The 22,500-nt window shown below is 45.7% G+C and overlaps 1 protein-coding gene across 2 annotated transcripts in view; it reads left to right on the top strand.

Moving 5' to 3' along the window:
* arhgap35a (Rho GTPase activating protein 35a) overlaps positions 1-22,500 on the top strand; it is a 107,540-nt gene that overhangs the window by 83,250 nt on the left and 1,790 nt on the right. For both annotated transcript variants that reach the window (XM_080772491.1, XM_080772492.1), the window contains exons 4-7: positions 9,467-9,544; positions 16,287-16,418; positions 19,716-19,821; positions 21,776-22,500. The exon at positions 21,776-22,500 is cut by the window's right edge and continues 1,790 nt beyond it. In XM_080772491.1, coding sequence (XP_080628617.1) covers positions 9,467-9,544; positions 16,287-16,418; positions 19,716-19,821; positions 21,776-22,340 — 881 coding nt within the window. In that variant the 3' untranslated portion in view covers positions 22,341-22,500. The remainder of the gene's footprint in view (positions 1-9,466; positions 9,545-16,286; positions 16,419-19,715; positions 19,822-21,775) is intronic.

Genomic DNA, 22,500 nt, shown 5'->3' with positions numbered 1-22,500 from the left:
CCCTATGTTTCTACATATGTCAGTGGTTCTCAAACTATTTAATGTCAAGGACCCCCAGAATTATATGCAATTGGCCCGCCGACCCCCCATCTGAAAATATGTTGTTTCATACCAGGGACCTCCCCCAGAAGCAAAGATTTTAGTTAAAAAAACGTTCGCTCTGACAGAATATATATATTCAAAGATTCGCGCCACATTTTCACGATTTTTCAGAAATAGCAGACCTACAAGCTCATAGCGCGCCACTCGGTGGCGCGCTATGAGCTTGTAGATCTGCTATTTTTCAACAGCTAAAGCATGACATAAGGGGGTTCCCGCACCCAAAATGGTTTAAACTGCATTTCCTCCCTGCTGAATTGGATCTACATAAACTGTAGGTGTGTAATATGGGAAGAGATGTCTACTCTGAACTTAACCCATTCTGAACGGGAACCCATTTTGGTGTTAGCATCATGTTATGCTTTATCTATTGAAAAATAGCAGATCTACAAGCTCATAGCGCGCCACCGAGTGGCGCGCTACGAGCTTGTAGGTCTGCTATTTTTGAAAAATCGAAGAACGACTGACATTTTTTAGAATCTGATCTCAGGTCAGAATGGGTTCATCAGACCAGTGTGTGTCCAGTGGAAACCTCGTATGAATCTGATCTCAGGTCAGAATGGGTTAAATTACACCAAATCATCCATTTCCACAAAACCCCTCGGGCATCCAAAGAGAATAGACAATCTTTGCTTGCATTAGTCATCCTAGAATAGATGCTTCCACAGCGCATTATACTAATGAAAAGTGCCAAAGTAGCAGTGTACACTATGTCATATTAAATGTGTTTTTGTGTGTGCAACTGCATATACAGTACGCAGATCAATCTTGAGATAAATCTTGCGCTACTGGAGGCATATCAATAGAGCACCGAAGTCTGACGTCACTTTCAGCCAGTAGTACACACAGGTTCATGGATTATTTTAATTTGCATTGAAATTCCCATAGGGCGATTTTTAGGTCGCTTCATATGAGAACTGTGTTTGAAAAATAAACCGATCATCCCGGCCTGTCTGTCAGGGGGGGTGGCTGTGTGTCGTTAATGATGTTCATTAATATTTGATAAAGCCAGTTTCTGGAGAAAATGGAATTAATTTGGCCGCAAAAGCCTTGAAACTACTGTACAAGCAATGTCGCTGCTAATATACGTCACGCCCAGCTGTCAACACGTTGCGTTCCTGAGATTCCTCGTTGACATAAGCTCAGCTGGCGGTGACTCGACTCGTACTAACCACGAAACATTAAATATAAAAATTAAAAAAATTAAAACGTAATTAACATGCCTATACCCGGATATGTAGTCTGTACCTACAGTACTGTGGCCAGATTCCTTCAAACTTGAAGATTCCTTCAGTGGCTGGATGGTAACCGTAAGGTTGCCAGTTGGAACCCTGTGGGCTCCCCCAGAGTTAGTGTCGAAGTGTCCTTGAGCAAGACTCTGAACCCCTAATTGCTCCTGATGTGCAGGTTGGTGCCTTGCATGGTTTCCTCTGTCATCGGTGTGTGTGTGAATGGGTGAATGTAATGCACAATCTATGTAAAGTGCCTTGGGCCAGCCTCCTTACCACAGGTCTGCTCTGGTGCCCAGTGCCCTTTGCCCAGTGCCCTGTGCCCAGTGCTATGGACCTGGTGCCCAGTGCTATGGGCCTGGTTCCCAGTGCCCTGTGCCCAGTGCCTGGGCATCTGGTGCCCTGGGCCTCTAGTGCCCAGTGCCCTGTGCCCAGGGCCCTGGGCCAGCTGGGCCTGGTGCCTAGTGCCCTGGGCCTCTGTTGCCCTGTGCCTCTGGTGCCCTGTGCCATGGGCCTGGTGCCCAGTGCCCTGGACCTCTGGTGCCTCTCACTCCCCAACAGCTGTTACCACCACACCACCACCAGGGGAGATTTGTAGTTTGGTACAGCTGTGTGTGTGTTTTTGTGCATATATTATAGAGACACAACATACTCCTATCTAGAGTTTCATTCCTATGGAGTTTGACGGTGAAGTCTTGTTTTAAATGGTTGTAGCTCTGTGAATGTGTAACAGTTTGACGGTGAAGTCTTGCTTTAGATGGTTGTAGCTCTGTGAATGTGTAACAGGAGGATCCTCTGTTTTAGATGGTTGTAGCTCTGTGAATGTTTTAGATGGTTGTAGCTCTGTGAATGTGTAACAGGAGGATCCTCTGTCGTGCAATCCAGTTTACAATTTACAATTTAAGCATTTAGCAGCCGCTCTTAATCCAGAGCGACTTACATTAAGCAAGAACAAAAAAAAAGCATGGGAATACATCACATAAAAACATTTATCATGAAACATGCGTAAGCTAAGAAAGTAACAGTGGAATATCTATATAATGAAACTATACATAAACTACTATGCTATACATACAGTACTGTATGTACTATGACGTGCTATGTCTACATACAATGCAATTATAGTGCTGTCTTCATAACATGCTATAAGTCTGTGTCAAATGCTATCTTAAGTCTACAGAAATGCTATCTAAGGGGGTGGGGTAAGTGCTATGGGCCATGATGGAGTCTGAAAAGGTGGGTTTTCAGACTACGGCGGAAGATTGGGAGTGATGCTGCAGTTCTGACTGCAATGGGAAGTGCATTCCACAGTTTTGGAGCCAGAAGGGAGAAAAGTGTGGGACGTGTGGAGCGTTGTCCCGGCGTTTTTAGTGAGGGTACTTCCAACTTCCCAACTCCCCAGTTTCTACATGACAATCATTAACAGAATTGCACACGCATTAGAGGAGACCTGTGTTCCTCTATCTTTGTGGAGGAACAATCCAGACACCAGTCAGTTCAGTTCATGTGTCCTTACGTTCCATGCTCCAGTGATTTGACTGTTTGCCTTCACTGTTCTACCAGTGCATTCCACGCTAATCTCTGCCCCGATCAAACATTTCCTCTGTATATTGTGGATTACCCAGAGGGCCCAAACGCCTCACTTCTGTACGGGCGACACAGGGGCCACGTAATGTAAAAAAAATAGCTGATCTACAAGCTCAAAGTGCGTCACATGCATTTTGAGCTTATAGATCAGATATTTTTGCTACTTTTGCTTTCGGGACTCGCCCTGCGACGTGAAACCACCCCCTCTCGTGTAATATTGCTTAAATCAAACATTTGCTACGGACACGAGTGGAGAAGCGTGCGAGTGTCTGTGTAGATGTACTGTACTGTGTGCGCGTGCGTGCGTGTGTGTGTGTGAAGCGTGTGCACATCTGTGCAGGTGTACTGTACTGCAGCCTCACTCAACCCCACAGTCAGATCCAATGATATGTGTGCACAGATAAATAGTATTGTTTGTTTTCAGATAACACACACACACACACACACACACACACACACACACACACACACACACACGCTCTCCATTACAGGAAGTCAGCAACACACCCGCCATGCAGATTTCTGGTGAGACTGAAAGGGGAAGTGAGCTGCCCTGTCTGTGCTGTAGTTTACATTCATTGTTGTTAGTGTAACTCAAGACTCTGTGCTTGTACCTCTCCTCCGTGTCTGGAGTCTCTGCTTAGGGAATATTATCAGAATCATGTCAAATCTGGGAATACATTTCTTACCAAGAGTCTTCTTCACCGATGTGTTTGTAAAGATGTCTGCTAACATATCCCACGTTGGTTTATATTCAACCACCCTAGGGGACTTTTTGACAGCTGCTGAACGTCGGGGTACCATACAACCATTATAAGGCAAAATGTTCTAAATGTCATTATGCTTTGATTCTGAATCCATTCCTAGCATTCGTTTTAATGGTAGCCCAACTTTCAGCAGCTGTAAAAAAAAAAAAATCCCCTAGGGTGGTTGAACAGAAACCAATTGTGGGATATGCTAGTAGACACCTTTACAAACACAGTGGTGAAGGAAATTATTCCCAGATTTTATTAATATCCTCCGACTAAATTCACAGGAGTCGAAAAAAGCGACTCACCCTACACACACCTGGAAGTATAACCTCCAAGAGTTAAGATGACTGACTGTCAGTGTTGGAAAGTAAAGTAATAAGTACATTTACTTAGTACCAAGTACTGTACTTGAGTACAGTTTATACGGTATTTGTACTTTACTTCTTCTCCACTGCATCTACCAATCACTGCACTAAGCATTGAGATGTTACCAAACCTACCTGAACAGTTGAGATGGCTATCAGCGGTTGTGGTTTTATGAGTCATAGATGTTAGAATCATGTTTGTAAATCAGATCAGAGTCTTTAAGTGATTCAAAAGTCTTCAAATCCATCTGCACTTTAAAATGGATTAAAGGACCATTATTGACAATAATGATAACATTACTTTGACAGAAAATGACTAGATAGTTGAAATGTCTCTCAAACTAATTTGAAGTTGACTATTTTCACGGCATAAGAGGATCTATCTTTGAGAAACTGTGGTATGCTTTGGAAAATGGCAGTCATTTCAAGTGTACTTACTGTCACTCCAACCAAAATTCATGCACGGTTGGTAAAAATGTCAGTTTCTGCAGCTCGTAGATAAGCCGTCATATTGTTGTATAAATTCAAAGTGTTGTGATTTAGCCTGGCTTTTCATCTCTGGCTCTATCTTCACGGCGTGATGCTGTAGCAGTGTTGTTCTGGTGTTAGCATCATGTTATGCTTTAGCTATTGAAAAATAGCAGATCTACAAGCTCATAGCGCGCCACCGAGTGGCGCGCTACGAGCTTGTAGATCTCCTATTTTTGAAAAATCGAAGAACGACTGAACATTTTTTAGAATCTGATCTCAGGTCAGAATGGGTTAATCAGACCAGTGTGTGTCCAGTGGAAACCTCGTATGAATCTGATCTCAGGTCAGAATGGGTTAAGCTCACGGGCGCTCAGGAGATGAATGTGATCTGGGCGAGCAGATCATTTGTATTGATAAGGAGCACCTTATCGATCAGGCTTATCGATCAGGCTTATCGAGCCGGGTTCTTATCGAGCCCGCTGTCGAGCATTTTATATTGTTTTGTGGAAAGACAGGACACAATACATTCAGAACATAAACGGTATATTTTACTAGGGCCTTCAAATACAGGACATTTCTAACAGGCAATTGACCTTTTTACCAATAAAATAATATTAAAGAAACTGTTAAACTTCAAAGTGTTATTTAGTTTTACCCCTGGCAGCGCTGGTTGACATGGGGTATCAATACACGTTTAGACCGCCATGTTTGTGCCAGCGTGGATGATTACATTTATTTCTTGATCGCGTCTTGTCTTGATTGTTTAAACATGACGTCATGGGCCGCTATGCTCCATAACAGCTTATAATAATAATAATAATAATGAATTTTATTTATAATGCACTTTTCATTCACAAGGAATCTCAGAGTGCTACAAGGTTTAAAAACATATGATATCATAAAAGGTTAAAGACAGGTTTAACAAAAAACAGTGCAAAAAACAGTTCAGCATAAAAAGGCCTTCCGGAACAGGAAGGTTTTCAGGCCTTTTTTAAAACATTCCACAGTCTGTGGCACTCTCAGGTCTATGGGGAGGCCATTCCACAAACGTGGTGCTGCTGAGCAAAAGGCCCGGTCCCCCATGGTGCGCAGCTTGGTATCGGGAACATGGAGTAGGAGTTTGTTTGCAGATCTGAGGGTGCGGGTGGAGGATGTTTTTGGAGGGGTGATTAGTTCCTGTAGGTATGGAGGGGCATGTCCGTTTATGCAGTTGTAAGTGATCAGCAGGACCTTGTAGTGGATCCTGGCTGTAACGGGGAGCCAGTGCAATGTGAGGAGGATGGGTGTGATATGGTCATGCTTGCGGACTTTCATCAGGACCCTGGCAGCGCTGTTCTGAATGTATTGCAGCTTCTGTATATGTTTGCCAGGAATCCCGATGAAGAGGGCGTTGCAGTAGTCCAGTCTAGAGGAGATAAAGGCATGGATGAGCTTCTCTGCATCTGACTGGGTTAGAAGGGGGCGGAGTTTGGAGATGTTTTTGAGATGGTAGAATGCGGTTCTGCATAGAAGTTTTATGTGGGCACTGAATGTCAGGTGAGGGTCAAACCTGACACCCAGGTTTGTGACTGAGGAGGAGAAGGGGATAACCTGGCCGTCGAAGGTGATTATTGATAACGGCTACTCAATAAGCTTGTTATCGGATTTTATCGGGTATGGGTTATGGAGCTCCGTCCCTATGGAGCATGCGTGGGCACACGTCCTGCTTGCAGCGACCGCCATAGCAACGTAAAGGGCAGCGCTGGGCAGTCACCGTTGCGTTGAGTTGAATCCAGTGTCGATTTTGACAGCATATTTTTTTGTTTTAGTCACATTTTAGTCACCTGAAATGTTTTGGTGTTAGTCTAGTTTCAGGCGACTAAATGTACAGTTGATTTTTTTTCGACTAAACAGTATTTTGGCGGGCCTCGATGGCATCGTCGTAATGGCAGATTTTTACAAATAGCCAATCTACAAGCTCGCAACGTGTCGCATAGCGTGACGCCGTGTGCTTGTAGATCTGCTATTTTCAGCATGCAGCCAAGCATGAAATCACTTGTCTTTTTAGTTCTACTGGATCTCTTCCCCACTAGTCCCTCCCTTTAGTCTTTTCCTTTTTATTTGTTGACGAAATTTGTCAATATATTAGTCTTAGTTTTAGTCAGCATAGCTTTTTCGTCAGTGAAAAAAGGCATTTTTTACTCACACACACACAAACGGATCTACCCCTCCTCCCCTCTCTCTCACACACACAAACACATTATGAGTTCAGATCCACCTCTCCTCTCCTCTCCTCTCCTCTCCTCTCCTCTCCTCTCCTCTCCTCTCCTCTCCTCTCCTCTCCTCTCCTCTCTTTTCTTGGTGTCTGGCTAGAAAAGCCCTTTGTGGATAATTGATCGGTAGAAAGAGAGGATCAATGCTCTAGTCTATGCCTTAGCTGAGAGCTCTCTCATTTCCTCTGTGCCTCTCTCTCTCCCTCTCTCTCTGCCACTCCCTGACTCACTCCTCTCTCTCCCCAGTGGGTTGGTCTGTCTTTGTCTTCCCCGATCCCCCACATGAGGAAAATAAAGCCTATGAAAGAGAGATAGAGAACAGAGGCAGAAGAAAGATGGAGGGATAATAAAGCTATGTCTTTTCTTTACATTGAAAAACAAAAAGAGGAAAGAAAAAATGGGGCTCAGCCATGACTTTCCCTCTCTTTAGCTTTTCCCATGGTGCACTTCTGACGTTTCTGTTGCACATATATATACTGTATCTTCATCCATTATTTCACGACAAAAATGACGAAAAGAAGACGTGTGTGTGTGTGTGTGTGTGTGTGTGTGTGTGTGTGTGTGTGTGTGTGTGTGTGTGTGTGTGTGTGTGTGTGTGTGTGTGTGTGTGTGTGTGTGTGTGTGTGTGTGTGTGTGTGTGTGTGTGTGTGTGTGTGTGTGTGTGTGTGTGTGTGTGTGTGTGTGTGTGTGTGTGTGTGTGTGTGTGTGTGTGTGTGTGTGATGGAGGAGGAAGGATGAAAGTTGAAAAGAGAGCTGGGTGGGATTTAGAGAGGCAAATCTCAGTGGAGCCACAGTTCATTAACCGATTCTAGACGGGAACACCATTTTGTGTTTATTATAGCATTATGTTATGCTTTAGCTATTTAAAAATAGCAGATCTACTGTGCCGCTATTTTTAGAAAAATCAAAGACACTTTTAGAATCTGATCTCCGGTCAGAATGGGTTAATAATGAAACTGTCAGGATGTAATAGACATTTTTAGAATCTGATCTCAGGTCAGAATGGGTTAAGTCCCTTTCAGAGTGCGTGTTGGAGCTACGGCAGCCTCGGGGTCTCAACAGTGGAGTGCTTTATGAGTTTAACCCACTTAGACCATGAGGACCGATCTACACAAATGTCTTCTAAATGTTTCTGTGTCAGTGGTTTGTTTCTGTGTCAGTGGTTTGTTTCTGTGTCAGTGGTTTGCGGAAAACCTTTTCATGTCAAGGACCCCAGAAATGATATGTAATAATTGGCCCGCCCGCCAACCCCCCATTTGAAAAGATTTGAGTAAAAAAAAAAAAAAACGTTTTCTCTGAAAGAATATATTTTCAAAGATTTACGCCACATTTTGACGATTACAACAAAAAAAATGGCAGATCTACAAACTCGTAGTGCGGCACTCTGTCCCACGCTATGCGCTTGTAGATCTATAGCTATTTTTCAATAGCTAAAGTATAGCATAATGCTTAAAACACCAAAAGGCAAAGGAACTGGTTGGAATAACGTGTTCCTTCCACGCGCTATACGTCCAACCAGGGAAACTCCCCCCTGTCAGGTGTAAAGGAGCAACTTGGACACTCAGGCATGAAGGAAGCATGAGTTCAAGTCCGTTGCTCTCCCCTTGTCCCCCATATATGGGGACTAGGTTGCTCTCCCCTTGTCCCCCATATATGGGGACTAGCTTGGCGGAGGGTGTGTAGAGCCCAGGATCACAGTAGATGATTGACACAGGGGTGAAAAATGGGTTACAAAATCGTGGGATAAAAATAAATAATAAAAACCCACCAAAAGGTGTTCCCGTTCAGAACGGGTTGATAAACAGTGATTCTGGAGGACTCGGCGAGTTGGACACACTCGTCTTATTTAGCGTGGTTTGAGTCCTGAGGATCGACTGCTCCAAACCGCCGTGTTGTCCACGGCACGTCAAAGCACAAAGAATCGCCACGACGGCCACATAACGCTCGCCATTAATTAAGCCCAGGAGGTCATTGATTCGTTGGCTGTCGATAGTTGGCTAATATTTGTTGATGCGTGTTTTCCGAGCGTCGATGTACGTATGCTCCCGGTCGGCGCACTGCGACGTCGCTTGGAGTGTAAATTAGGAATTTAACCCATTCTGCGTGGGAACCCCCTTTTGGTGTTTTAATTAAGCACTATGTTATGCTTTAGCTGTTGAAAAATAGCAGATCTACAAGCTCGTAGCGCGCCACCGAGTGGCGCGCTACGAGCTTGTAGGTCTGCTATTTTTGAATAAATCGTGAAAATGTGGCGCAAATCTTTGAATATTATATTCTTTCAGAGCGAAGGTTTTCAACTCAAAACTTTGCTTCTGGGGGAGGAGGGGGGGGGGGGGGGGGGTCACTAGAACTACATATTTTCAGACGGGGGTCGGCAGCCAAATACAGATAATTCTGGGGGTCCTTGATATGGAAAAGGTTGAGAACCACTGATAAGAAAACTGTCAGGATTTAGAGGACATTTTGTAGAATCTGGTCTTAACGGGTTAATTGATGAAGAAGCGATCCGGTTAATGATAACCTCTCCTCTCGGCCTGAGCCGGCGTAGCGGTCCAGGCGCCTTATTGGCTGGTGGTAATCCAGCATGCCGGTGTGTCGCGGGTTCGAGTCCCGATCCCGACGCACTTTGCTGTGTGTGTATAATCTATCAATAAAGGCAAAAAGAAGCCCCAAAAATATGTAAATAATAACCTCTCTCTCTCCCCCCTCAGGGCTAACGACAGAGGGTATCTACAGGGTCAGTGGGAACAAGGCAGAGATGGAAGGAATGCAGAGGCAGTTTGACCAAGGTATGTCATCGCACTGCACACACACACGCACACACACACGCACACGCACACACACACACACACACACACCACAGCCATTACCGTATAGACCCACAGATGGGGGGGCATGGAGGGTGCCAGTATGTCTGCTGATCCCCTTAATGAACCGGGGATGCATCTGGACTCATTGATCCTTCTGGAGGGAATTGGCCTTCACTTCCTGAAGAGGCTGCCCCTCTCCATCTCCTGTCCGCTGGTGATGGTCCTGATGTGTGTGTGTACTGTGCACGCATAGCATACAGGTGTGTGTGTGTGTGTGTGTGTGTGTGTGTGTGTGTGTGTGTGTGTGTGTGTGTGTGTGTGTGTGTGTGTGTGTGTGTGTGTGTGTGTGTGTGTGTGCGCGCATGTGTGTGTGCGTATCTCGGGTGGTCAGTTAATTACCTCCAGATTGGTTTGGTTAATGAAGCATGGTCCCTGGCTCGATAGATAGCAGAGAGAGATGGTAAGGTGTGTGTGTGTGTGTGTGTGTGTGTGTGTGTGTGTGTGTGTGTGTGTGGCTGAGTCTGATTCAGGTAATCAGAGTTGAAGCCCTGTGTCGAATCAATCCCAACCACAGACCAACGAGACAATACAATTACAGACGCAATTTCATTGCAGCTGGTGTCCCATATACTGTAGCTGCAGTGAAGAAAGCACTTCCCTAGACGTCTCACACACACACACACACACACGCACGCACACACACACACACACACACACACGCACGCACGCACGCACGCACGCACGCACGCACACACGCACACACACGCACACACACGCACACACACACACACACACACACACACACACACACACACACACACACAAGAGACCCAGACGGTCCATTAGCCTACATGCAGGGGAACGCTGCAACTGAAGTACTCTACACTTCACAAACTCTCAAAAACATGAGCTCTCTCTCAGGTCTGCTGGAGAACACTCTACACATAATCACTGATCTCAGGCCTGCTGGAGAACACTCTACACATAATCACTGATCTCAGGTCTGCTGGAGAACACTCTACACATAATCACTGATCTCAGGTCTGCTGGAGAACACTCTACACATAATCACTGATCTCAGCTCTGCTGGAGAACACTCTACACATAATCACTGATCTCAGGTCTGCTGGAGAACACTCTACACATAATCACTGATCTCAGCTCTGCTGGAGAACACTCTACACATAATCACTGATCTCAGGTCTGCTGGAGAACACTCTACACATAATCACTGATCTCAGGTCTGCTGGAGAACACTCTACACATAATCACTGATCTCAGGTCTGCTGGAGAACACTCTACACATAATCACTGATCTCAGGTCTGCTGGAGAACACTCTACACATCATCACTGATCTCAGGTCTGCTGGAGAACACTCTACACATAATCACTGATCTCAGGTCTGCTGGAGAACACTCTACACATAATCACTGATCTCAGGTCTGCTGGAGAACACTCTCTACACATAATCACTGATCTCAGGTCTGCTGGAGAACACTCTACATGTTCTCCATTCAGCAGCGCCGTGTCATTCTCCCTTACACCACCTTTCAGAGGGAGTTGTAATCAGAAAAGTGTATTTTTTTAAATTAACCCATTCTGACCTGAGATCAGATTCATATACGAGGTTTCCACTGGACACACACTGGTCTGATTAACCCATTCTGACCTGAGATCAGATTCTAAAAATGTCAGTCGTTCTTCGATTTTTCAAAAATAGCAGACCTACAAGCTCGTAGCGCGCCACTCGGTGGTGCGCTATGAGCTTGTAGATCTGCTATTTTTCAATAGCTAAAGCATAACATGATGCTAACACCAAAACGGGGTCCCGTTCAGAATGGGTTAATAATAGAGTTGTCCCGATCACGTTTTTTTGCTCCCGATCCGATCCCGATCATTTGAGTTTGAGTATCTGCCGATCCCGATATTTCCCGATCCGATCACTTTTTTTTGCTCCCGATACAATTCCGATCATTTCCGATAATTCTTCCCAATCAGATACATTTTGGCAATGCAGTAAGAAAAAAAAAGGGACTAAAACGGTTCCGAACTGCCGCCCCGTGTCCGAAACGGTTGAGAAATGACAGAGTTACTGTGTGCCAGTCCCTCTACTGTACCCTCTACTGTACTGTACTGGCACACACGAAATCATCATATACAGTTAATATGGGCATGTGTTTGTGTGCGTGTGTTAGGTTGCACACAGGTGGTGAAAAACAACCATGCTGTTTTCATGCTCATACCCAGCCAGCCAGGCAGGCACCCACACACATAAGTCCAAGGGACTGGCTTGCACCACTCAAAAAGTTTATTTATAGCATTATCTTTTATTCTTTTTTTAGCATATATTATTTTATTAGACATTTCTGCCTTTTCATTTTTTAAAGGGGGAAAAAAAACCTTATATTGCTATTTTAATGTGCCTCATCATTATGTTCAAGGGAAAAATAATGCACCTATGCGCTCACACGTGGTGCAGACGCAGCACATGCAGGGAGGAGAGGAGAGCTCCCTGGGGAGAGGAGGGATTCCGCACAGAAACATTTACAAAAGTTTACAATAAAGATCTCTGCATGAGATATTATGCTTATATTATTAGAAGAAGGGTTTCTATCTACAGTCATGGATTGGACATAGAGTATTTTGTTGGGACTTTTCAGACGGAATATTCTCCTCCTGCTCCGGGTGGACAGAGCAACAACAACGAGTTGTTTTTGCTCTCTCTCTCCCTTTTTAGCACTCAAACAGCGAGTGCAGATGCAGAAGCAGATCTGAACAAGACGGTGCTTAGAAGCCTGTTGATTCGAGGTTACTCCGCTGTGTGTGTCTCTGTGTATGACGATCAATAATTATTCCACCGAGTGGTCTTTGCGAGGGCTGGATTCTCCTCATCATCTCTCTCTCTCTCTCTCTCTCTCTCTGTGGTTCCTTCTTTTTAAAAGTCGCTTTAAGCGTCGGTTGTTTCAGTGCAGCCGCTGCCGCTTGTTGTCGTTAGCTTTCTGCTATTAGCCTACTAGCCACGCAAGTTACACGAACGTCGCCATTCGTCGCCCAATAGCAAATCTACAAGATCACAGCGCGTTGCGAAAGCAACTCTTTGTGAGCTTGCAGATCTGCTGTTTAGGGCCAACGTCACTGTCGTGCGCTAAGTTTTCCTAGGAGCAGCAGCAAGAGGCTGCTTCGAGAGGAGGATGTTTTGTTGTTATTAATTATGAACCAATCTGTATTAAAAAACAAAACTAAAGACTCGGGAGGATGACTTTAAGACTTATAGATGGTCACGTTTCTTCTGTAACGTTAAATACAATTAAGAAAAGATTTAATAAAAATAAAATAAAAATATATTTAATAAATAATTTTTTCCCGATATTTTTTTCCCGATCCCGATCTTTTGAAAATGACGTGATCGGGCCCGATCGATCGGGAGGCCGATCGATCGGGACATCCCTAGTTAATAATACTAGAATTTCGCCCGCCTTCGGCGGGCTCATCCCAGTGTCGTTGCAGCGCAATATGGGAAGAAGGAAATTGCGGGAGTTGACAGATTCCACTTCATGTTTCAGCTGTGTTTTTAAACTCAGTAGTGTGCCCTGCACACAGCGGGCAGCGTCTAGTGAACAGATCTAATGAACAGATTTAAGACTTCGGGTGGACGATCTCTTCAAAATAAGAGTACCCTCTAGAGTATGAAAAAGAAGTTTCATTTGCACATTGAAACTACAAATTAAGCATTTAAATGATGCTATATGATGCTAGAAGACACACATTATGTTTCTGTGTAAAAATAAGTAATTAAATAATAATAATAGTAATAATAAAGTTATCTAAATGCATAAATGCTCATCACTGGAGTGCATGGACTTTATAAAGTGGACACTGGACAAAAGACGGCTCCGCGAGGCAACTATCTGGACATACCCACGCGTTCGGGGAGATGTCCTCTACCACACCCCACTCTCCGCTAAGCGGGAGAGGTGTAAAATTCACAGCTGGAGCCCTTCTACTGGGGTCAATGCAAAAAAAAGTACCGTTTCCGGACCCAGAATGGACACTGGACAAAAGACGGCTCCGCGAGGCAACTATCTGGACATACCCACGCGTTCAGGGAGATGTCCTGTACCACACCCCAGTCACCGCTAAGCGGGAGAGGTGTAAAATTCACAGCTGGAGCCCTTCTACTGGGGTCAATGCAAAAAAAATTACCGTTTCCGGACCCAGAATGGACACTGGACAAAAGACGGCTCCGCGAGGCAACTATCTGGACATACCCACGCGTCCGGGGAGATGTCCTCTACCACCCCGCAGTCTCCGCTAAGCGGGAGAGGTGTAAAATTCACAGCAGCAGAGCTTCTACTGGGGTCAATGCAAAGAAATGTACCGTTTCCGGACCCAGAATGGACACTGGACAAAAGACGGCTCCGCGAGGCAACTATCTGGACATACCCACGCGTCCGGGGAGATGTCCTCTACCACCCCACAGTCTCCGCTAAGCGGGAGAGGTGTAAAATTCACAGCAGCAGAGCTTCTACTGGGGTCAATGCAAAGAAATTACCGTTTCTGGACCCAGAATGGACACTGGACAAAAGACGGCTCCGCGAGGCAACTATCTGGACATACCCACGCGTCCGGGGAGATGTCCTCTACCACCCCACAGTCTCCGCTAAGCGGGAGAGGTGTAAAATTCACAGCAGCAGAGCTTCTACTGGGGTCAATGCAAAGAAATTACCGTTTCTGGACCCAGAATGGACCTTTTGTCCAGTGTCCACTTTCTAAAGTCCATGCACTCCAGTGAATAGCATTTATCCATTTAGATAACTTTTTTATGTTATTTAATTACTTATTTTTACACAGAAACATAATGTGTGTCTTTACAATAACTGTAATGTAATAATAATACTAATAATGTAATGTAAAAATTATTTATTTAACGAATTAAATAACCTTATTTTATTCTGAAAGCAACCGGATGTCTTAAATCTGCTAGCTCTCAGACAGGAAGTTCTAAATTTGCTCATAAGACGGAGCCCACACAGCGCACACTCGCAATTGCAGCTGGAGGGCGACGCGACACACACACACACACACACACACACACACACACACACACACACACACACACACACACACACAGAGCGATGTGTGGATAAATCAGAGATTTGGGAAATGTGTTCTGAATGGGCCTGAATATATGTGTGTAGGCTGCAACAATGATTTCATAAAGTGTAGTTTAGTTTTGAACAGGCAACTAATGTAGTGATACACACACACACACACAGAGCGATGTGTGGATAAATCACTGAGATTTGGGAAATGCGCACGCAAGCACAGAATGCACGGCGTTACAGGATTATATAGGGCACCCGTTTTGGTGTGACACACACGGCTTCCACATTTCGCTTCATACTGGGTGAAAGTGTCCTTCCAAAAATTATATTTGCGCTCGAAATTCGTATTCACAATGACATCGAGTTGAGGTGTTGTTTTTAGGGTAATTGTTGCATAAGCGCTATTTCGCACTGGAGTCCCGTGAGGCGGGCAATCTCACTCCCCTCCCCTGTGTCTGAAGCAGCTAGCATGGAAGCTATATGGAACCTTTCCCTCCGAGTGCACACAACGATGCCGTTATCCACGCGTCCATCCGATAGCTTTTAATGTAAATGTCCCATCCACTGAGCAAAAGCGATATAAGCGCCTTATTCATTCATTCGATTCATTTGGGTGTGTGACATGTGTGGGGCTGTGCAGTGCTGTCGGCTTTCGGACGGAGCTGCTGTTCGAGTCGCTGAAAGGGGGAGGGGACTTGGGATGGCAGTGTAGAGTAGGCACGACATTGAGGGGTCGAAACCATCCCGGTCGCGTGGTTCATCTAACGCGTGTGTCACTGTGAAGGACTGGCCCCATTAAGTGAACGTAGTTGGCGACACAGGAGCAGTGAAAGGGGGAGGGGCCTTCGGATGGCAGTGTAGAGTAGGCACGACATTGAGGGGTAGAAACCATCCCGGTCGCGTGGTTGATCTAACGCGTGTGTCACTGTGAAGGACTGGCCCCATTAAGTGAACGTAGTTGGCGTAGTAGACGCCAACATGACGATTCTGACGTAGGCTGTTGAGGTTGAGCAAGAATAGCGTGTTTCAGAAAAGTAATATTTAAACAGTAAATAAGACATTTCTGGCGAATGCAATGTAGTCTATGTCTTTTGTGGGAGTGTGCAGGTTTTATTTTGCATAGAGAGATGTGTGGTGGAAGTGTGGCTTGGTCGGAGATAGAGCACGAATGAACGGCCAGGTGCTCATGTACCCCTGTCTATTAGGGTAGCAGGATGCTAACCAGCACAATCGAAGCAAATGACACTAACCACAGCAGCAGCAACAGTAATGACCATAATATGAAGTATCTCTCTCTCTCTTCCTAGATGGATGAGCTGTTTGTTTGTTCATTTTCAAACAGCAGCCGTTTAGACTAGAGCAGTGGTTCCCAAACCTTTTCGTGTGAAGGACCCCCAAATCAACATTTATTAGGCCACGGACCCCCCCCATTTGAAAACATAATGCCAGTGACCCCGATAAGGGAGGATTTCTACAGCATTTTCTAGCAGTGATTCCAAAACATATTAATTTCATAGACCCCCCGGTTTCACACGCATTATTTGGTTCATACTGTACTTTGGTTCATACCGTCCGTAACGCCTCTTCTGTGTTCTCTCCCGTTGTCGTCATCCAGACTACAACCTGGACCTGGTGGAGAAAGACTTCACCATCAACACCGTAGCGGGCGCCATGAAGGCCTTCTTCTCTGAGCTGCCCGACCCCCTGGTGCCTTACAACATGCAGACAGACCTCTGTGACGCCTTCAGTGAGTTATTAACCTTAACCCTGACCCCCTGGTGCCTTACAACATGCAGACAGACCTCTGTGACGCCTTCAGTGAGTTATTAACCTTAACCCTGACCCCCTGGTGCCTTACAACATGCAGACAGACCTCTGTGACGCCTTCAGTAAGTTATTAACCTTAACCCTGACCCCCTGGTGCCTTACAACATGCAGACAGACCTCTGTGACGCCTTCAGTAAGACCTTAACCTTATCCTTACAACATGCAGACAGACCTCTGTGAGGCCTTCAGTAAGACCTTAACCTTAACCTTACAACATGCAGACAGACCTCTGTGACGCCGTCAGTAAGACCTTAACCTTAACCCTTAACCTTACAGGTTACAGGTTGTAAATAAATCACTTCACAGAACATAGTTATATATCCACAAATGTATATAATAATACAATAAATCACTTCACGGAACATAGTTATATCTACAAATGCGAGAGCTGCTATTTGCCATTTGTTGCCGGATGTTAGCCTCAGGAAAGTGATGCACTTTCTCGTCTCTCTACGTTTTGTTTGACCTTATAAGAAGCACAGCATTACAATCTAAATCCATACCGTACGTGGCAAAGGAAAATGGATTTGGCATTCGTGTAGAGAGAGAATGACCGGAAGGTAAAATAAAATGCGGAGAGAGGTTATATTCCGACGCCTTGGCGGCACAGCGCTGCCGTTTGAAGGATTGTATATTTAATGGCGTAGCAGAGACGCAAGGACTCCAGCGCATAATGGAAACTAAATGAATTCAGGGGGAAAAAAGACGGCCCTCCGTTTAGAGCCCGAAGGCTCCCTTTCTCTCTCTGCGTCCTGTAATCTGTTGGCATGGAGATTTAACCCATTTTGGGCGGGAACCCCTTTTTGGTGTTGGCATCGTGTTATGCTTTAGCTATTGAAAAATAGCAGATCTACAAGCTCGTAGCGCGCCACCGAGTGGCGCGCTACGAGCTTGTAGGTCTGCTATTTTTTGAAAAATCGAAGAACGACTGACATAGAAACATGGATTTTTCAGAAAACTGTCATTTTCAAACAGACATTTTTTTAGAATCTGATCTCAGGTCAGAATGGAAAACGGTGAGGATGTAGAAGACGTTTTCAGAATCTGATCTCAGGTCAGAACGGGTTAAGACGCAGCGTCGTGGCGGAGAGATTTACCCCTAGGCCAGCGAGCTGCCGCCACTCAGAGTTATGTGTGACGTGTGCACGGAAAACACACGCACGCACACACACACGCAGTTCTGCCAAGACCTCTCTGCTCTGTCTGAGACCTGATAAAGCTCCCACCGCCCGTGGCATGATGGGAGGAGAGAGAGAGAGACCAACTTGTACTTTTGTGTCGCTTGCCGACACAAAAGACAAATGAAGAAATAACACTACCATATACCATTGCCTTCATTGAAGAGATGGTGGGTGACATGAAGCAAAGGTCGCCGTGGTCGGGAATCGAACCCGCGACACGCTGTCAGGCTGGCATTGCAGCCTCGGGTTGCCCGGAACACCACACCGGCCCGGGGCCCTCTTGGACTGTTCCTTCTTTAGGCCACCCACCGTAGGGCTGTTCCTCCTTGTATGTATTTGTATTTAAGTTCATAAAGTTAACATAAGTATAACTAAATGCATTTGAAAATACAATTTTATTTAATACACTTTTCAGGATTCCAATTAAAAAATTCAAAAGGATATAGTGGCCCTCTCCATCGTCAAAGATGCCCAACCCCCTTGTGTTAGATCTCACTGAATGGTGGTCCGTGGCTCAAATGCCCAATAAACAGTGGGCCTTTGATGAACAGGTTGAAAACCACGTCTGTAATAAATAGTGAGCCTTTGGTGAACAGGTTGAAAACCACGTCTGTAATAAATAGTGAGCCTTTGGTGAACAGGTTGAAAACCACGTCTGTAATAAACAGTGGGCCTTTGGTGAACAGGTTGAAAACCACGTCTGTAATAAACAGTGGGCCTTTGGTGAACAGGTTGAAAACCACGTCTGTAATAAATAGTGGGCCTTTGGTGAACAGGTTGAAAACCACGTCTGTAATAAATAGTGGGCCTTTGGTGAACAGGTTGAAAACCACGTCTGTAATAAACAGTGGGCCTTTGGTGAACAGGTTGAAAACCACGTCTGTAATAAATAGTGGGCCTTTGGTGAACAGGTTGAAAACCACGTCTGTAATAAATAGTGGGCCTTTGGTGAACAGGTTGAAAACCACGTCTGTAATAAACAGTGGGCCTTTGGTGAACAGGTTGAAAACCACGACTGTAGCACACTATAAAAATGAGCTAGGACATAAGTGGGCTCAATGAGGTCAGCTAATGGCGGACGTGCTGGTCGTGGAGCACTGAGCGGGGCCGTACAGACGGAGGAGGAGGAGGAGGAGGAATGGAAGAGGAACGCCGAAATGTCAGTCCTTCAAATCCAATCTGTTTGTGATACTATATGCTGACCTCACTGTGGGGAATTATACACTCTCCAACGCACCGAACAGACTGTGTGTGTGTGTGTGTGTGTGTGTGTGTGTGTGTGTGTGTGTGTGTGTGTGTGTGTGTGTGTGTGTGTGTGTGTGTGTGTGTGTGTGTGTGTGTGTGTGTGTGTGTGTGTGTGTGTGTGTGTGTGTGTGTGTGTGTGTGTGTGTGTGTGTGTGTGTGTGTGTGTGTTAATGAAGAGCAGAACATCTGCAGGGCTCACCGGTCACACACACTCCACGCACAGTCGCACACACGCACACTCTCATACGCACGCGCACACAGCATTGACTGTTCCGCTGTAGTGATTATGTCATCTGTATGAGTCACTCGGACCACCGGGCCTAACACACCCTGTGTGTGTGTGTGTGTGTGTGTGTGTGTGTGTGCAACATCGATGGTTCACTCCGTTCACTCTGCTTGCTAGTTGTTGTGACCCAATAACCTTTAGTGAATGTTTCCTCGACTCCTTTGTTGTGGAATGTGTGTGTGGCCTTTTGTGTACTAAGAGTGAGAATTAGGTGTGTGTGTGTGTGTGTGTGTGTGTGTGTGTGTGTGTGTGTGTGTGTGTGTGTGTGTGTGTGTGTGTGCCAGCAGGCCACTGGCAGGACGGAATCACTTGTGTGTTTGCTCTGGTTTCTCTAGATATTATTCCAACTTCTCTTAAAATAATGGTTAAAGCGACACAAGATGCGTCGCCGGGTTAAATGGCCATTCCACGGTTCCACTAATCCGTCCTTTTCTCCTCCTCTCCTCTCCTCTCCTCTCCTCTCCTCTCCTCTCCTCTCCTCTCCTCTCCTCTCCTCTCCTCTCAGAGATCAGCGACAGGGAGCAGCGCTTCCAGACGATGAAGGAGGTGCTTCGTCGTTTCCCCAAGGAGAACTACGAGGTGTTCAAATACGTCATCAGCCACTTGAACAAGTGAGTGACCGCTGAGAAGTGCCCTTCTCACTGAGAAGTGCCCTTCTTAGTGAGAAGTGCCCTTCTCACTGAGAAGGGCACTTCTCACTGAGAAGGGCACTATTAGGGCATTATTAGGGTAGGCTATACTATATTTGTATTGTCCATTTTATTTTCTTGACGAGTGACAAAGCACCCCCATAGGCTTTTAGTTCTGCTTGGGGGGGGAAACCGAGTCAGAACTGCTCTGGGTTTAGTTTTAATAGTCCTGATAATGAATGATGATATACTGTATTTGGTTAAGTCAAAGCTATAGATCTGCTATTTTCAATAGACTTGAACATTCTGCAATATGAGTACTTTTTACTTTTAGTACTTTAAGTACTTTTTGATGCCGATGAAAGTGTATAGTGTGTCACAGTGTAATCATTTATATTGTATATATTTATAGAAAGAAAATAAAAGTATAGGCAATGCCATTACTGTACATTGCTGTGCTATATTAAGTGTGGTAATACTTTGGCCAAACTATTATGTTCAGCTAGCGGCCACTATATAGCACTGGCGCTGGTCCAGTTAAGTGTGGTAATAGTTCTGCCGCGGCCTTCGGGCATTCAGCCCTGGCTTGCTGAACTCCCATATTATTCCTTTGGTCCCAAGCTACTATTAAACATTAACTGTAGACTAACAAGACAACGTTTAAAATTAGAGGATTCGGAAAATGATTCACTTAACCTTTCATCTGTGTTGAATAAATAGCAGTTTGTACCTAAATCTATTATTATGTACTTTTGGTGATATGATATTAACGGCTGCTTTTCTCTTTTATTTATTTTATCCCACGATTTTGCAATCGAAGAACCACTGACATAGAAACATAGCTTTTTCAGAAAACTGTCAAGATTTAGAAAGACATTTTTAGAATCTGATCTCAGGTCAGAATGGGTTAGAGACCAGGATGACTGCATGTTTCTGTGAGGGTACTTTTCTGTCAGGAGTGATGTCAGTGTGACTCAGTGTGTGTCAGGCTGTTCCTGAGTTATGACAGCCTTGCACCAAATCACTTTTCAAGAGATCTCACTGTCACATACTCCACCCCTTTTGGTGATTCAAGCATTATGTTATACTTTAGCTATTGAAAAATAGCATATCTACAAGCTCGTATAGCTAAATCCATCTGTAAATAGACAAGACCCAACAGCATGCAGACAGTTGTCGAGGATAAATCTCTCTCTCGCTCTCTCTCTCTCTCTCTCTCTCTCTCTCTCTCTCTCTCTCTCTCTCTCTCTCTCTTCTCTCTCTCTCTCTCTCTCTCTCTCTCTCTCTCTCTCTCTATGGTTAAGGTGCCCAAGTCTTGGTAGTCTGTTTGCGATGCTACAGAGATGGTTTAACAGTTTTAATGAAGAACTAAATGATGAAATGTTTATTTTTGGGCCAAAGTATAAAGCATCACAAAAGAGACGAGTGGGCCTGCTGAACTTTTTACTTGCGCAGGTAAAGATTAGCACCTGGCTCACTAGGAGGAACACAATGCAAGGAGCAGGGTCTGTAGATCCAGAACTCACTAGGAGGAACACAATGCAAGGAGCAGGGTCAGTAGATCCAGAACTCACTAGGAGGAACACAATGCAAGGAGCAGGGTCAGTAGACCCAGAACTCATGGCAAAAGGACTGATAACAGCTCGTCTCAGAATAGAGTTTGCCTGCTATATAAACTGATTTCCTGTCTAGAACAGTTCGTTGAGATGTGGGGACATGATAACCTCTTGTGTAGCATTGAGCAAGAATCACTGGTTTTATCTCTTTAAGGAGAAAAAAAACACAAAACATGGGTTTTAATATTATTGTGAGTACCCAAAGCATGACATTTCTAGAAATGTCCTGAAGAATATGCGGGTGTACACAAAAGATTAAATAAAGGCTTCGTTAAAGGTCTCTCTCTCTCTCTCTCTCTCTCTGTCCTCCCCACCACCAGGGTGAGCCAGCACAGCCGCTCCAACCTGATGACCAGCGAGAACCTGTCCATCTGCTTCTGGCCCACGCTGATGCGCCCCGACTTCACCACCATGGACGCGCTGACCGCCACGCGGACCTACCAGACCAACATCGAGAGCTTCATCCACCAGTGCGCCTACTTCTTCTACAACCAGCCGCTGGCGGACGGCGGGCTCCCCGGCTCGCCCACGGCCACCCTGGGGGGCCACGGCGGTACCGGTACCACCACCTCGGCCTACTCCTGCATGGCCGGGGGCTACTCCTCCTCGCCCACGCCCTCGCCGCCTGCGCCCGCGCCCTACGTCCTGCCCGCCACCCCGCCCGTCATCCCCCACTACGGCCCGCCCATCCACCACCACCAGCACCACCACCACCTCCACCACCACCTCCAGCAGCACCACCACCAACACCACCTCCACGGCTCCTCCTCCTCCTCCTCCTCCCCGCCGCACTCGCCCCCCGCCACGCCCCAGTCGCCCCTCCCCTCGGCCCTGCTGCCCCCCCACCACCACCCCCTCCCCCCTACGGAACAACACACGCTGTGAACCCCCCCACCCCCCCGACACGGGATCAAGGGAAAGGGAGACGGAGAGAGAGAGAGAGAGAGAGAGAGAGAGAGAGAGGGAGGGGGAGAAAGCGAGACTGAGATTGGGAAAGATGTGAGAGTTCAGAGGGAGATTTTTTCTTTTTTTGCTTTTGATATAT

This window comes from Protomyctophum bolini (genome assembly GCF_963924005.1).
Source record: "Protomyctophum bolini genome assembly, chromosome: 9".
Classification (NCBI taxonomy): Eukaryota; Metazoa; Chordata; class Actinopteri; order Myctophiformes; family Myctophidae; genus Protomyctophum; species Protomyctophum bolini.
This window is presented reverse-complemented; position numbering and strand designations above follow the sequence as displayed.